The sequence below is a fragment of the Malus sylvestris genome, chromosome 12 (assembly GCF_916048215.2).
Source record: "Malus sylvestris chromosome 12, drMalSylv7.2, whole genome shotgun sequence".
NCBI lineage: Eukaryota > Viridiplantae > Streptophyta > Magnoliopsida > Rosales > Rosaceae > Malus > Malus sylvestris.
This window is the reverse complement of record NC_062271.1, coordinates 25,879,447-25,896,228: the sequence shown is the minus strand read 5'-3', so window position 1 is coordinate 25,896,228 and position 16,782 is coordinate 25,879,447. Positions and strand designations below refer to the sequence as shown.

The following is a 16,782-nucleotide window of genomic DNA, read 5'->3' as shown; positions in this document are numbered from 1 at the left end:
TCAAAGTATTCTTGAGTTCGAATGTACTGTGGTTTTCGTTTTACTAAAACCGAGATCCTAGGTGTACTAGTAGATTGTGATTGGCTACCACTACCACTACCAGAACCATCCATCATGACACTGAACAATAATATATCACAACACAGTTCAGCATATATATAATATTCATAAACTGATCCATAAATAAACTGATCCATAAATTAATCCATAAACACATGTATATCAGATTACATATATTGACAGAGTGCACATATATAAAAGTGTATATAAACTCAGCTGGCATTGTTATTCATTTGTGGGGAAATATACTGGATATTTTGTGACCTTGGAATTAATCCCAGATGGCAGATGCTTCCCCAGTGTTTGTTAATCATTCAAATATGGTGCAATGTTTATGTGCCACTACTACTTATATTTACAATTAGGTTATTTTCATCCACTTAAATAAAATCAAGTCATTGAGATGTAATATTTTTCAATACAAACAATATATCACAAAGTGCACATATATATCAGATTACATATATTGACAGAGAGTGCACATATATACCACATTATATATATCACATTACATATATTGACAGAGTGCAAAATCTGACCTGTTTGTTATTGAGCTCTTGTTTAAACTTAGAAGTTAGAACCTCCCTGCTAGTTATCTATGATAGCTGCTTTAAAATCTGACCTGAATACAAAATCAAATTGCCAAAATTAAGTATCACACACACTAACCAAGTCTTCACAATCGTTGCAGGGCATGCAAAGAGAAAAATATTTGCTGCCAAATAGCAGGGCATGCAAAAATGAAAATATTTGCTGGATTGAAAAATGAAAAATGGCAAGGCATCCAAATAGCAGGGCATGCCAAATGAAAAATGGACCGGAGAAAGCAAAAACAAATTAAAACTTAACATCCATATGAATGAGTAAAACGTGTTCGAAATTGAAGCCCAAGTGCTTTTCAATCCAAACGGTGACAAATTCCAATAGATTTAATGCAAAAAACTAAAGAATCTGAAAAGGGTACACCCAATTACTGGTAAAGTTTCAACTTTTACCTTGGACTTGAAGTTGGAAGGAGTTAGCTGAAAAAACTGGCAATGATGGTCCGTATAGTGCATCATAGATACTGAAGACGAAGAAAAACAAGAAGATGATTAGGAGGAATGCTCGAAATTGTTATGCTAATCAGTGAAGAAATTTCTCAAGGCACAGAGATGAAGTGTTGCATGCAACTGGGAAAGCTTCTAGGCCTACTAACCTGGATTTTAGGACTCGATTGATGTCGGATTCGAGTGTGTGAGTGTGAGTCGATGGAGAAGCGTTAGTCCATGGAGAAGCGGCGTGAGTCAATGGACGACGATGACCGGCATGGATTCGACGGAGGAGTGGAGCGGCGTGAGTCAATGGAGTGATGGACGATGAGGAGCGGCGTGGATTCGACGGAGGAGTGGAGCAGGGGGACTGTGAGAGTGACTGTGAGAGTGTGAGAGTGTGTGTGAGTGAGCCAGTGAGGTGAGAGAGGGAGAGCGACTGAGAGAGTCTGATAACCTAACAAACAAATGACCTAACTATGGACGGTTGGATTAGATTTTAACAAATCCAACGGTTCAAGTAATTTCTAATTAAAAATAAAAAATAAATAAATAAATAAATAAATATATATATATAATATTCGGTTCGGTTCGGGATTCCCGAAAGCTTTCAAAGCTGTGGCCGAATCCCAAACCGAAACTTTCGGTTCGGGATCGGTTTCGGGTACCGAATGTTTCAGGAAATTCGGATCGGGAATTTTTCGGGCTAATTTCGGGACGGGATCAGGACGGTTCGGGATTTTCGGGAAAAAATTCCACCCCTATTTGTACATGTGGACTCCTGGTGTTGCCTACAATGTGAGCATCCCGCCCTAGCCACAATTTAGCATACTTGATCTAAAATGGAATTGAGTTGGTAGTTGTCTCCTCTTGAAGGATAAAGAGTTGTTTTGCTGTATTTCTGTTGCAGTTCTTGAATTGAGTAAATATAGCTCGAATGATTGAGGCAGTTAGTTATTTTCCAGAGTTATTGTAAAAAATTGTAGAATGTACAATTATGCAGTTTACCTTGCTCTGCTGTGTACTATGTTAATGTAGTATTGGGATCTTTCATTTGTTCTAGTTGGAACATCCAATAGTTTGATTAAATTGGTGACCTTTCCCTCTCTCATTTGTTTTTCCTTTCATTGGATTAGCACTAGTGCACATGGAATTGGCTAACTGACTTGCTCCGTTGTGAGGGAAGGCATTTTAATTGCTTAGTTTAATATACAAATGGAATGCATAAATTGTTCATGATCTCTTCCTTTTGCATATTGTTACTAGTTTTCTTCAAACTAGTTGGAGCAAGCCAATTTACGTGCTAGGAATTCAAATGTAGCAATGATCACTGCGCAGCTATCCATTTGTCATTGTGCCTCGCATCATTATGGTCTTGGGATTGAATGCAATTTTCACAGTATGGACTGAAATTGGCTTATACATACAAGAGCAATTCCAAGTAATTATTTCACAATTGAGTAAAAAATTAAATTTGTTAGACATCAATTTTCGTTCTACTCAAATACAAGTATTTACCAACACCTTTAACTTTAATCTACAACTTTAAACCAAAGGTGAATAATTAAGAAAACCATCATGAACCCTGTCGATTGTTGGGAGAACACTTTGTTATATTGATGTTTGGAATAATGCTACCCTTTAATCATGTATTTTTGTTTTTGTATTTTTATTGAGTCTCACTCTCATCCAATATTATTAATTTTACTAATATCTTTAATAAAAAAATAATTAAAATATAACAATAATGTAGTCTTAGTCTGAGCAAACACCAAATTGATGACAATACTGTTTTTATTATCCTGCTTTTTAGTCCGACACTACATCAAACGCTTCACTAAGTTAGTCTAGCTTAGTCTAGTATAAGCCAAGCCAGCTTAGTCCCTGAAGCTAGTCCAGTCCGAGACAGTCCAGTGCAACAAACGCACCCTTAAGGTTTTAATTAAAGAATGTTAAGGATTAGGGATCGCATCCAAAATATCCCTAAGGTTGATTTATGTCGAACAAGTCCGACAAGTTAGTGCCTTCTTCTTTAACCCAATGCGTCTGGAATTCTAACCATCTACCTCCCAATAATACAAATTAGTATAAAATATCGCTTATCATTAAATTCAATATATTATACCAAGTGAAGCGTTCACGTCGAGGGATTTAAACGTGGGATTCTATTTTGTTCTTTAGTAATTCCATCATCTTACCACGTGGGTTAAAGGGAACGAAAGAATTAAAAAACAAGTGACTCCACCAAGAAAGGCAAAAGGAAACGATTTGAGCCATCTGTTACCTCCGTCCTAATACGTCAAAATGCAATAAGATTATGCTATGCAATGAGTCACAAGGTGGCATCTTGTAAAGTTGCAAACAATGTCATATCTACATATTGGAAAGATATCGAACTATGATTTCACTCTATTTAAACTAGAATAATTTGGAATTTCGTCTTTGTTTAAAGAACGAAATGGAAAAGAAAATAATGTTGCTCCAACTTGGATCTGTTGATCAATACTCACCAAACACGAATGGCTAAGTAGGTTTATATTAAGATAAAACCTACCTGAACTAGACTCAACCAAATTATTTTTTCTGGTTGATTTGATTTAAGGCCTTGTCGACCCAACCTGAACCCCGATTTCTAACTCAAATAATATTAAGATCATAGTACCAAGTGGTATAAAAAGAAAGTTACAATTAGTTTAATCTCACTCGTACAATCCGGCTAAGTTACATCCTTGCACTTCAAAACTTGGAGGGTAAAATGTCGACCTTTGGCGCTTGAAAATGTAAGGCCATCTCCAACCGAGGCTAGAGGGCTCGTCTTAGTCCTTTGGCCCTCCAAGAAATTAATATTTTAATGAACATTGTAAGGCCATATTTCTTACCATCTCCAACCGAGGGCCAAAGGGCCATAGGGCTCGTTTTAGCCTTGTCACAAAAAATCGCCTCCAACCGAAGGCCAAAAGGTCATAGGGCCAAATATAATTTATTATTTAAAATCTACAACTTAAATTCAAATCCAACGACTAAGTGACGTTAGCTAGCCGTTGGATTTGAATTTTTTTTTTGCTATAAATAGGGTGGATATTGGGTTATAATTCACACACATTTGAATTCAATCTATTTCAATTCAAGTTTGCAATGAATTCCAACTTTAGATCCTCTTTAGGATCCAACTGGGGGTCTTCATCTAATTCCAAATTGGAAGAAAAATGGGTGCAGATGAGACGAGAAGATGAGGAGTCTGGTGAAGAAGATGAAGCATGACGCAACACACAAAACAGAGCAGCAGCCATAACTGTGACCATGGTGTGTCAGCCAACTAAGGAACAACCTCAATAGGGTGGCTCTATTGCTGGTCACTCTTACAAACCATGAAACAGAGTGATGACACATGCCAATCTGATGAACAACTACTTCAACCCCAACTTTGTGTACACAAAAGAGGATTTAAGAAGTCGCTTCCGGATGAGGCGTCATGTCTTCAAGCGTTTACTTTATGATGTCCAACAGGTTAATCATACTTTCAGTAGAAACGGGACAGAGCATGATTTCTTGGTTTCTCACCTCATCAGAAGGTTACTGTTGCACTCTGAATGATAGCCTATGGCTCTCCAACTGATTCGATGGATGAAACCCATGGTATGTCTGAGTCTACATGCCTTGATACTCTTGCTGAATTATGTGACACAATTGTTCAGCTTTACAAAGATGAGTACCTTCGTGAGCCAAATCAAGAAGATCTAGATCGGCTCATTCGCAAAGCTGAAGGCCATGGGTTAATGTTTAATATTGTTTAATGTTGTTTAATATTGTTTAATGTTGTTTCATGTTACTTAATGTTTAATGGTTTAGAAAGTTATAGGGAAAAAAATTTACAATTTTTAAAACAAATTTTGAAAAAAAAAATTGTAAAAAAAAAATTAAAAAATAACGGCTAGCGGACATCAGCAGCTAGCCGTTGCAAATTTGAATTTCAGCTCGGCCCGGGGCCAATTGGCTGGCTGGTTTGGGTCGGCCGATTGGCCCTTTGACCCTTTTTTGTCCAGTGGGGCCCACGAGCCATTTGGCCTAGCCCTTGGTTGGAGACAATTTTAGGGCTATTTTCGACCATCTGGCCCTTTGGACCATTCGGTTGGAGATTGCCTAAATTGGCAAAGAAAACCCTTTGACACAAGAAGGAAGTGTGAACGAAAGAAAGAAGAAGAGAGATGGACAAACGACAAAGGCAACAACTATAGATTCGTTTTTATGTTTTATAGTTTTCGCTAAAAAGGAAAATTCTTCTATTTTGTGTAGCGTTAAATATCATGAGCATTGGAAGACCTAGATTGCTTTGAATTATTATGTTTATTGGGGTATTATAAATTTAGGTCATTCAATGCTCGTTGTATTTAATACTACGTAACATGAAAGTAAACAAAAGAGTAATGTTTGAAAGACCAGCTTTTAGACAAAATTTTGTAAATCATATGATTGTTGAATATTACTTAAACGTTAATTAATGTTTTTATTTTTTACTGATAACACATCACTTAATTTGCAATTCTGATGCTTGAATGTGGCCACTAATAAATTGAAATTCCACATAACGACTGTGGCCACTAATAAAAATCTAAAAATTTGCCTGTCTAACATTCTCCAAAAATAAATAAATAAAAATAAAAACCTCATAAAAAACATAAAATCGACAAACCTACTCGTACATAGTATCACTTGGAATCCTTCATCTGAGAAATTAAAAAAAAATAAAAAATAAAATTAATAACCACTTCGTCTCCCCAAAACCGCAAATTGCAAGTCGTTTCGTTCCAATCACACCGTCGTTTTGCCCAACCGTCCGTACCAATCTGTACAATCTGATCGTCCCAAATCAACCTTCGATTTTTCCAATTCGCCGACACCGCCGTTGTTGTCGTCGTTATGGTTTTACGGTCAAGCGGCGTGAGGATTTCCGGTTCGGTTTTTTTGTGATTTTTCGGTAATTTTCTGTTATTTCATGGGCGATCTTCGGGATTGGTCGCCTGAACCAAACGGCGCCGTGTTGGACGAGAGGGAGAGGGCTTCTTCGTCATCGTCGTTGTCGTCATCACCTCCTTCCCAATTTTCATCGAATCAACAGGCGGCGGCGGCTGCTTCTGCTTCTGCGCCGACGGCTATTAGCGCTGAGTACTGGCTGAGGGCGGAGGAGGCGACGCAGGGGGTCATAGCGCAGGTGCAGCCCACTGACGTGTCCGAGAGGAGGAGGAAGGCGGTCATCGATTATGCTCAGAGGCTCATCAAAAGTTGTCTTGGTTGCGAGGTCAGTATTTTTATACGTACCAAATAAATACGTATTCCGTACATACATACGAATGTGAATGAAAGAAGTTGAATTTAGTGCCGTACGATGTATTGGGCTGCAAAGATTTTTTGTTTATTTTTGTTTAAGAATTTAATGTAGGACATAAGACCAAAGCATTCGGTAGTTTAACCTCTATGGTGATTAAAGCCGTTAAATTTGATTGTATTGTTCGAAAAGTTGAAAATTTCTTCCTTTAGCTACACAAAACTTGGACCCTGAGTTTAGTTACAAGTAATGTAGTTCATTGGTTCGAATGGTCTAACATCGTTTGTATGATCAGCTCGAAAGTTTACTTAAATCCGCAATTATATCTACGTTTTATGTGAATAGGTAATGTAAGTTGGTTTAGCTTGGAAGATTTTTCCTTCGAGTGAGTTGGGTGCTTGCAAATTCAATTTCTCATTGTATCATTTTATTTTTCTCAAACTCAGCAATGGTCTTTTCGATGACTAACTTATGATGTCATGACCCTATTTGATATTTGTGGGGAGGTGGAGGGGGTGTAACCACGCAGGCATATTGATTTTACTTAAATTGTTGCAGGTGTTCCCATTTGGGTCTGTACCTCTAAAGACCTATCTGCCTGATGGAGATATTGATTTGACTGCTTTTGGTGGTATGAATGTTGAGGAGGCGCTGGCCAATGACGTCTGCGCTGTCCTTGAAAGGGAAGATCAAAATGTGGCTGCTGAGTTTATGGTGAAAGATGTCCAGTTGATTCGGGCAGAGGTTTTTAGCTTTTACCCCTTAACTTATTAGATTGATGATAGGTATAAGTTACACCTTAGTGTTGATGCTGCCATGCATGTCTAGTCAAGTTTTTGTGTTGAGTTTATGTTGTGTAACTGCCTTTCCTTTAAATTAAATTACTACATTTGAGTCGATGTGATTAATCATTATTTTGATTCTAGTTAACGCAAGTTTTGATTTTCCTCTGTAAAGAATATTTGGTTTTGTTGTGGCAGGTCAAGCTTGTAAAGTGCCTTGTGCAAAATATTGTGGTCGATATTTCCTTCAATCAGTTAGGAGGGCTATGCACACTATGCTTCCTTGAGCAGGTAGTCATTCATACAGAGCTGAACTGAAAATGAAGTTCGATTTGTTACATATGAATTGAATGCGTTCCAGATTTCGATTGTATAAACGGATTCTTTTATTGGAAGCTCTGAGTTGTCTAATGAAACTTGTTTTTCAAGTCTTTGGTAGAAAGAATATGTTGATTTATGCCTTATAACTAATAACCTTGAATGCTATTCAATTGGTACGCTTTTGAGTGGTGACTCCACCCTCTTCTATCCTTTTCAAGTCATAGTTTTACTTTTGATCGTATGTTATGCTTTTGGTGATCCGAGTGGTTTGTGATTTTTTTTGGAATTTATATCTCTTGTTCTTGAGCTTCCCTAATCATATCCATGATGCTTCTTATTGCATAGGTTGATCGCCTCATTAGCAAAGACCATCTTTTTAAACGCAGTATCATACTAATTAAGGCCTGGTGCTATTATGAGAGCCGGATTCTTGGTGCCCATCATGGTTTGATTTCGACATATGCTTTGGAGACTTTGGTTCTGTATATTTTCCACCTCTTCCATTCATCTTTGAATGGTCCTCTAGCGGTGAGTGCTTTAATGCCTTAGCACTAGTATCCTCCATACCTATGGCATAAATTTAACTCGCTGTTCAATGTTCTATAGGTCCTATATAAATTCTTGGACTACTTTAGTAAATTTGATTGGGACAGCTATTGTATCAGCTTGAGTGGTCCTGTTCGTTTATCTTCTCTTCCAGAACTCTTGGGTGAGCAACATCTTTTTGTATTGTTGCCATGCTGTATGGGAAAATGTGTTTAATTGAGAATCTTTGTCTTCCATTTTGCAGCTGAGACGCCAGAAAATGGTGGCGGTGATCTATTGCTGAGTAATGATTTTCTCAAGGGATGTGTGGAAAGGTTCTCAGTTCCTTCAAGAGGATATGAGACAAACCATAGAACATTTCAACCAAAGCATCTTAACATAGTTGATCCGCTTAAAGACAATAACAACCTTGGCCGAAGTGTGAGTAAAGGTGAATTAACGTCCCTATTGTCCTCCCGTTTTGTTATTCTGTTTTTTTTTGGCGGATTTTTCTATTGATTAGTTGATGACAACCTGCATTCCTAAATACAGGAAACTTTTACCGAATAAGAAGTGCATTCACATATGGTGCTCGAAAACTGGGGCGCATTCTTTCTCAGCCAGAAGTAAACATAGATGATGAGATCCGAAAGTTTTTCGCAAACACGTTGGACAGACATGGAAGCGGACAAAGGCCTGATGTCCAAGATCCTGCCCCATGGTCCATAAATGATGGGTATGGTAATGTGCCGTTATCGGTAGGTAGAGAGTCACAAGATCAGACACTTTATGAATCAGAATCTGCCTATTCTAGTGGCATGATTGGGGAATGTGGGTTAAATCATGAGAGATCAGGGAATGGTGAAGTTACAAGTGCTCATATATCTGGTCAAGGTCTGACTAGACCACATGAAACTGATATGAAACCTGATCAAGATGTTAATGGACCACATGAAAGCAGTATGAAGGTAGCATCCCCAACAATGTTATTGGAAGAGGACAGTTCCCCATATGGAATTGCTCTTTCCGAAAAGCGTCTTACAGGGGATGCAAAAGACCTTGCTACCTCCAGATTTCAAGGTCTTACAATTTCAAATGATGCTCAAAATCCTTTGCCGTCCAGTTGTGAAGTGAGTATATCTCCTTTAGGTAAAGTACAGCATGCACCTCATCTCTGGTCCTCTCACTCATCAACTGAAGATGGGGACATTAGCAATGGAAATCAAGATAGCAATGGAAATCAAGATCAGCAATTGCCAGAAAGCTTTTGTTCAGCTGATAATTTGGTCGGAAACCAGGATGAGTATCAGCTGGGTTGTATTCAGGAAGCTCCATCTCCTGTTGGATCTAAGCACCATCCGTCACGGTTGAGTTCTGTTGTGTGTTCCTCCGATGACTTCTATCCTAGTTATTATCCAATGTCAAGTGGTATCGCTGGAAGTCCTAAACCTTCTAACTGCTTAACAGATCTGAGTGGGGATTACAATAGTCATTTACTTAGTCTAAACTATGGGCGTTGGTGTTACGACTGTGAGCTAAATGTGGCAATTCCTCCCATTGCGCCACCACCGGTGCACCCACAGTTTCAGGGCAAGAAGCCATGGGATGCAGTTCGAGAGTCGGTGCAGCACAGGCAGAAAGCATTTTCCCAGATGAATGTCAATGGTGTTGTCCCTAGGCCACCATTCTATCCAATGAACCCACCAATGTTGCCTAATGGCATAACCTTTGGTATGGAGGAGTTGCCAAAGCCACGTGGAACTGGAACGTACTTTCCCAATACGGTATACTCATTCTAAGCCTCTGAAATTTCTTGAAGTCATAAAATTTAAGGGCCAGATTTTTGTCAATCTGCTGGTCGTTTGCAGTTTCTCCTTTCAGCTAAATGTTTCAGTCGCTGGGCCTTTTCATCTGAAGTGCTTTTATGCATAAAATTTTGCAGAACCATTTCAAAGATAGGCCTGTGACGCCAAGGGGAAGAAATCAAGCACCGCTGAGGTCTCATCGTAACAATGGCCATGCCATGATACCATCTTCAGAGAATTATACGTCCGACAGAAGCAGTCGTGATCTGTCACAACTACAAATGTCTCTTCATAAAGGTGGGGGAAAATCTGGATCTTCGGATAGCCCCGCTGGTTCCCCTAGAAGGAAAGTACACCCTAATGCGAATGGTTCAATTCATTCCTCTGAGAAAGTTGTAGAATTTGGGGCAATGGGACATGGCCCACCAGAGGGACCTGCAAATGGCAAACATACAGACGCTGGCTCATCATTCGGCCAGAACTCAAGCAGTGACCATTCATCACCAAGGATGCAGTTGACAAAAGCTGAGTTGGTTACAGATCAGGATAGGTATTACAATTTCATTTGTTTTTAAGAATTCTTAGTCACCGATAGTGAACATAGGACTCCATTTAACCTTTTGTTTTTGGACATGCAGGATCGCTGCACAGTCATACCGTTTGAAAGATGAAGAAGATTTCCCTCCTTTATCGGCCTGACAGCAGCATGAGTGATACTCTATTTATAAGGTTGGTAGAATGAAAGAGTATTTACAGTAATTGCTAACATACCGGATTGAGCCTGTTCTCTACTTATATGGCTCTGCCGCAAACTTTTTTTTGGAAGCGTTGGATATGGAGTTAGATATTCTGTTTGTTGGAAGCCATTTGTACATTTCAAGTTATAAGTTTTACACCCTTTAAAAATCTCGACAGCTGTGTGCTGCACCGAGTAGTTCATGTATAGGTTGGTTTGGTTAATCCTTTTTCCCCAGGTTTTGTTCTCGTCGTTGCCCCCCACGGATGGTTGTACGAAATGCTTGTTCGAAATATTGTTGCTGATGTTCGATGTAACTTACATTCAGAATCCTTTTAAGTAGACAGATTGTCGATTCAGTGGTGCAAAAGGGCCTTTTGGATGGTTAATTGTTTCCTTTTAATGGCGTCCACTTGGTCGACTTCGTGGCATGACTTTGGGGTATTGAAATATCTTGGTCCTTTAGCAATAGCAGAGTCAATTTGATGTGCTGAGATTTGGCCCTTGGAAAGAAAAAATCGAAGGAAAATGATTTTGGTTCAAACTTTTAAGCATTTATCTATGGGAAATATTTACAAATAAAGTCGGTTACAAACTCTTAATAAAAAATATACGGGGATATTAAATAGTCAGCGGTCTATAGATAAATCATGGTATAGTTAACTATTATTGATTTTTTAGTATATGTCCAATTCATATTTTATTTAAAAGTTCGTAATCGGTTTTGTACAGAGGTGGTGTTATCCACATACTCATTGATTTCTCACACACCCATCTCAATTTTCGACTGTCGGGTCTAATAGATTAGAAAAGATCAATGGATAAAAATTAACAAAAGTGCGTGTGAGGTGAAAACAGGTGTGTGAATAACACTATCTTATATGGGCTTATGGCCATTCACATGCTAGGGGCTAGTAGCTCCAGCCAGTTAAAGGAGTATTACCCCTGCATTTGAAATCATATGTTAAATTCCTTCCTTCCTAGTATTGCTTGTATAAACCAGTATTTAGTTTCATTGGCGGCACCAATCGTATTGGCAATTATAATTTGTTCAAATAATACATCGTTTGTCTGTTAAATACTTGTCACGTGGTGAATCATTTTGACGAGAGAATATATAACGGGAGCTTTCACATAAAATCATGATTGATTTTTGACGAATTTGGAGTTGAGGCAAGTATATACATATTTATAGGAGTTTTAACGAAAAGTCCGTGGTACTGTTTACCTTAACGAAAAACCACATTTTTACACTAAAAAGTCAAACATGGTACTATTCACTTTACCTTTTATTTTGTCCTTATCGTTAAAACTCAAAGTTTTCAAATATTTTTCATTAGTTTTCCTTATATTTACAGCCTTCCAGCTACTGTGCGGGCAATCCGGTTATATTATCGGGCCGAAATGTTGAGGTAATGCAGGAACAGGAAACATTCAACCATCAACATTGTGTTCCATAATTTCTCTTAGTTTTAATTCATTTATTGTTTAAAGCAATGTTTTATCCTTTCTTTCATTTTTTGAGACCTTCTCTTTGCCTGGGCTATTTTTTTGTTTATTTATTAAAATCAAGCGATATTCTTAGTTTAAACTACATCAAGATGAGGCAAGAGTTTGAATCCGCGATGCAGTGGGCTGAAGAAAAAAATCCTAACTACCATATCAATCCATCACTTGCTTGTCTAGACTTATTTAGGTTCAAAGAGAAAATTTCAAATTTTGAGGTCAGCATAGGTTAGATTTTTTTTAGGAGTAATTAGGTTTTCATCCTTATTTTTACTACTCTATTGATTAAAACCTTATTACTTTTCAATTTTTGATCAAGGTCCTTTGTATTAATAATATCATTAATTATTTCAATAATAAAATATTTTTTATTTCTAAATATATTCATTTAATATTAAAAATATTACAATTAGTATATTTATATTTATGGCTAAATTTTTTATCATATATTTTTATTTTTAGTTTGTACCCATTTTTAATTTGCAACCCTTTTTTAATTTGTACCAATTTTCCTTTCAGTTTTAATTTGTACCCATATATTAATTTCTTTTTGTGCCCATATTTTTTAAAGTTTTATTTGTATTGTACCCATATTTTTTTATTTATTTGTACCCATTTTTATTTTTGCTAAATGTACCCATTTTGAAGAATGTACCCATGTTTTGATACAATAATTTTTTGGTTATTTTTTATGAATGTACCCATGTTTACACACACACACACACACACACAATAGTATATTTATATTTTAATATTTTTAATCCCACAAATTATGGTTTTTTATTTAAAATCTCATTACTATAAACAACTATAAATTTTAATTTTTAATTTAAAAAATATAGTAACGTACATAGAAATAAATTATCAATTAATTTCAGGGACTTGGATCAAAAATTGAAAACCAACAAGGTTTCAGTCAAAGACTATTCATAACTAGGGACCGCATCCAAAGTCTCCCTTTTTTTTAATTATGGGAGTAATCGACCACATGCCCTAAATTTAATCTTACTTCTAAATAATTTGAATTTAGAAATTCTACTGCTTTTTATTTAAATCTATGAAGTTTCTTAGTTCTATTTTCTTTTCTTGCCCCAAAAAATGAATAAATCAAAGATTGCTGAAGTGGGTACTTGGTATTGAACCCACAACTTGGGAAGTGTAGATTTAGATTAGCCACTGACTATTCCAATTATTGTTCACCAAACGATATAAAACAGCTTCAATTATCAAGTCGGTCGATGACATAAAAATGTATATGCAGTGGTTCTTACAAAGTCTGTATTTTTATTTTTCATAAGACCAACTCTAATGGTTGGGTTAAACGTAAAATTTAAGTTTTAAATTCGACCAAAATTCCTCTAATTATTGAGCTAAAAAAAGATTTTAGGTTAAAACTTATTTTTGGGCCAAATTTAATCCAGAAAATGAGTTAATGTTAGTAGCTGAGACCTAGTTGCTAACACTTTTATATTTTATTTTTTTAAGTAAAGTCGGTCACTTATGGAAACACTACAACTATTTTTTTGATCCGACGGCCCAAGTGGTTGGACCATTGGTTGAAACAACAATCCATATTCAATTTTTTCTTTAAAAAAAATTAAATTTATAAATATATTAAATTCAACAATTGAGATCGAATACGAGCAAATCTAACAATAAAAAAAAGATCTAGCGACTCAAAATTAAATCCAACATGCTTAAAATTTTCATATATCAAAATTAACAAAATAAAAAGCTCCATTTTTTATTTTAATTCTCATTCTTTGCAATATTCTTTTGAATCCTTTTTAAGTGCATGCACAATGTTTTTTTGTCAAAGGATTACAAGGCGTGTGCCATTTGATCTGGCATATAAGAACATTATGTGCATATATAATTGTATTATGCTTTCTGAATTATTAAGTTGTTCACAAATTTGGGCAAATTGTATCATCACACATGCTACATATTATTTAATTTCCTCAAAATGTATTATTGTGTTAATTATTCAATCTTCATCGACAATAAAGTATAAAGTAAGGGTTTATTACTAATAAAACAAGTAGTTAAGGTCAACCCTACACTTGTAACAAATCACACATTCGGGACAAAGCTCATGATGTCAACAAATATTTTACTTTTAAAAATCAATTTTAGGGCATACACCTGGGAGAGATTTTGCAGTGTGTTGAGAACATAGCTTAGTACAATAATGATAATAATATAATTAGCTAGAAACAACACTAACAAAGAAACAACACTAACAAAGTTTAGACACATAAATTTTGAAGGTCTAGCTACCATATTATTACCCACAAGGGTAAAGGAACAGTACCACTGCTGGATAATTGGAAAGTCCCTGTGTGTCAACCTCTGTACTTCGTGGCAAGGTAGACTAGCAAACATGCCCAACCTTTAATCACATTCGAGAAAACACTCCCAACAAGATTGCTTGCTCCAAAATCGAAGAGGCACCGTCCTCCGAATCTCGAGAGCCAGACTCCTAACATGACTACTTTCTCAAAAATCGAAGAGGGTAAAGGAACAGTACCATTGCTGGATAATTGGAAAGTCCCTGTGTGTCAACCTCTGTGCTTCGTGGCAAGGTAGACTAGCAAACATGCCCAACCTTTACTCACATTCGAGAAAACACTCCCAACAAGATTGCTTGCTCCAAAATCGAAGAGGCACCGCCCTCCGAATCTCAAAAGCTAGACTCCCAACATGATTACTTTCTCAAAAATCGAAGAGACACCGCTCTCCGAATCTCGAGAGCCAGACCCCCAGCATGATTGCTTTCTCAAAAATCGAAGAGGCATCGTTCTCCGAATCTCGAGAGCCAGATCCCCGATAGGATTGCTTGTTCGAAAACCGAAGAGGCAACACTTTCCCAACTTCAAGAGCCGGATCTCCTTGGATAAAGCTGTCTGTAATCTTCACACGCAACATTAGCTTTCCAGATACCACAAACCACTTTTTCAAAGTGCTCTGACAGCGTTAAAACATGTGAAGCTGACAGCTCCCACTACCGTGCTATGACCAAGTAGGGTAAAGGAATAGCATTACTACTTGTTGTTAAGGAGACTCCTATATATGTCGACCTCCATCCCCAACGGACAGGCAGACCTGCAAAAATGCTCAACCCTTCCTCATATCTGAGAGGGCACTCCCAACGAAGCCTTTCGAAATATTCAGCTTTCTTTCCCCCCGATAATACCTCTGCAAACAAGCTATACTAGAGCAAGAATATCTCATATCATCAGGGTTAAAAGCAAGAGTATCCCATATCATGCTTTTTCCCTGTCTTTTCCTTTGACCTTGTTCTTACCTGCAAGACAAGGAGAAAGAGAGCAATCAGTCAGTACTTGGAATCAAGCTTCCAGCCAGGAACTGACTGCCTGGAACCCCTTACCTGATTACTTACCTGACATTGCTCTCGAGTACTCATCTTCAACATCTTATGCTTCTAGGGAAGATACCGCATCTGCCTGAGGAACAGATAAGGCAAGGGAGAAGGATACAAGGAAGCATGTGGAGACAAGCGTAACAGCACACGTGCCGATACATCCATTACTCTGTCAAAGCAAAAGTATCCCATATCAGCAGGGTCGAACGTACTCTAGATTTGATGGACTTGTTTTGACCCTCAAATTCTTCAGTCGGCCTTATACTCTGGAGGAAACCAGAAAACCATCCAGCTCAGTTCAAGAATAAGCCTGTGGAAAGTTACTTCTTCAAAAGCAAAAGTATCTCATATCATCTCTTCTCATTTTCTTCTCTTTATCCTTCATGTTGCCTGCAAGATAGGGAGACTGTGAACAATCAGCCGGAGCTATGATTGCTTACCTTGTCTGTCACCTCTTTCAGCAGATCCCCTAGCTCGGCGACTTGGGGGACTCCTACTACATGGTTTGTATCGCGCTTGACCAAGCCTGAAACTACAAGTAAGCTTCAAGTGAAATTGATACATTACCTTGTGCATCTCCACCAGTTAAAGATACCACCCCTGGATGGAGGAAGAGTACTTCCAGAGAAGATGCCACATCTACCTATGAGACAGATAAGGCACGTCAAGACGATACCACACTCCGATACTTAGAAGTTTCGTGATTACGAGATCATTCTCCCACAATATTTCCTAATGTCATTTGTACTAAATCATTCACTTGTACTCACTAAAGGAGAGCTTGAACCTATGTACTTGTGTAAACCCTTCACAATTAATGAGAACTCCTCTATTCCGTGGACGTAGCCAATCTGGGTGAACCACGTACATCCTGTGTTCGCTTTCCTATCTCTATCCATTTATATACTTATCCATACTAATGACCGGAGCAATCTAGCGAAGATCACAAAAAGCGACCGTTTTCGCTACCTAAGATCTATCGTGCAAGAGAACGGAGAATTAGATGGAGATCTCAACCATAGAATACAAGCTGGATGGATGAAGTGTAAGAGTGCATCCGGCGTGTTGTGTGACCGTCATAGGTCACTGAAGCTCAAGGGAAAATTTTATAGGACGGCAATAAGGCCAGCGATGTTGTATGGCACAGAATGTTGGGCGGTGAAGCATCAACACGTACAAAAAATGGGTGTGGCGGAGATGAGGATGCTTCGTGGGATGTGTGGGCACACGAGAAAGGATAAGATTGGGAATGAGGATATCCGAGGTAAAGTAGGAGTAGCCGAAATTGAAGGAAAGATGAGAGAAAAT

At 37.7% G+C, this 16,782-nt stretch overlaps 1 protein-coding gene and 1 long non-coding RNA gene across 2 annotated transcripts; both read left to right on the top strand.

The window, feature by feature from the left end:
- Positions 1-5,773: 5,773 nt before the first annotated feature.
- LOC126591756 (uncharacterized) lies at positions 5,774-10,953 on the top strand. The gene is made up of 9 exons (XM_050257438.1): positions 5,774-6,387; positions 6,973-7,158; positions 7,395-7,487; positions 7,863-8,045; positions 8,124-8,226; positions 8,308-8,493; positions 8,595-9,826; positions 9,985-10,397; positions 10,486-10,953. The coding sequence occupies exons 1-9, from the start codon at positions 6,085-6,087 to the stop codon at positions 10,544-10,546; spliced, it is 2,760 nt and encodes a 919-aa protein (XP_050113395.1). The 5' UTR covers positions 5,774-6,084; the 3' UTR covers positions 10,547-10,953.
- A 3,373-nt stretch (positions 10,954-14,326) lies between these two features.
- On the top strand, positions 14,327-16,315 carry LOC126591765 (uncharacterized). Its single transcript, XR_007612502.1, has 2 exons — positions 14,327-14,399; positions 14,617-16,315. It is a non-coding gene; the product is annotated as an uncharacterized LOC126591765 (long non-coding RNA).
- The last annotated feature ends 467 nt before the right edge of the window (positions 16,316-16,782 follow it).

What these genes read in the sequence shown, in the direction of transcription:
- LOC126591756 (XM_050257438.1), top strand. Translation starts at nt 6,085, where the DNA reads ATGGGCGATCTTCGGGATTGGTCGCCTGAACCAAACGGCGCCGTGTTG. An exon ending in GAACGTACTTTCCCAATACG is followed by an intron (nt 9,827 to 9,984) that starts GTATACTCATTC and finishes AAAATTTTGCAG; the next exon opens with AACCATTTCAAAGATAGGCC. An exon ending in TTGGTTACAGATCAGGATAG is followed by an intron (nt 10,398 to 10,485) that starts GTATTACAATTT and finishes TTGGACATGCAG; the next exon opens with GATCGCTGCACAGTCATACC.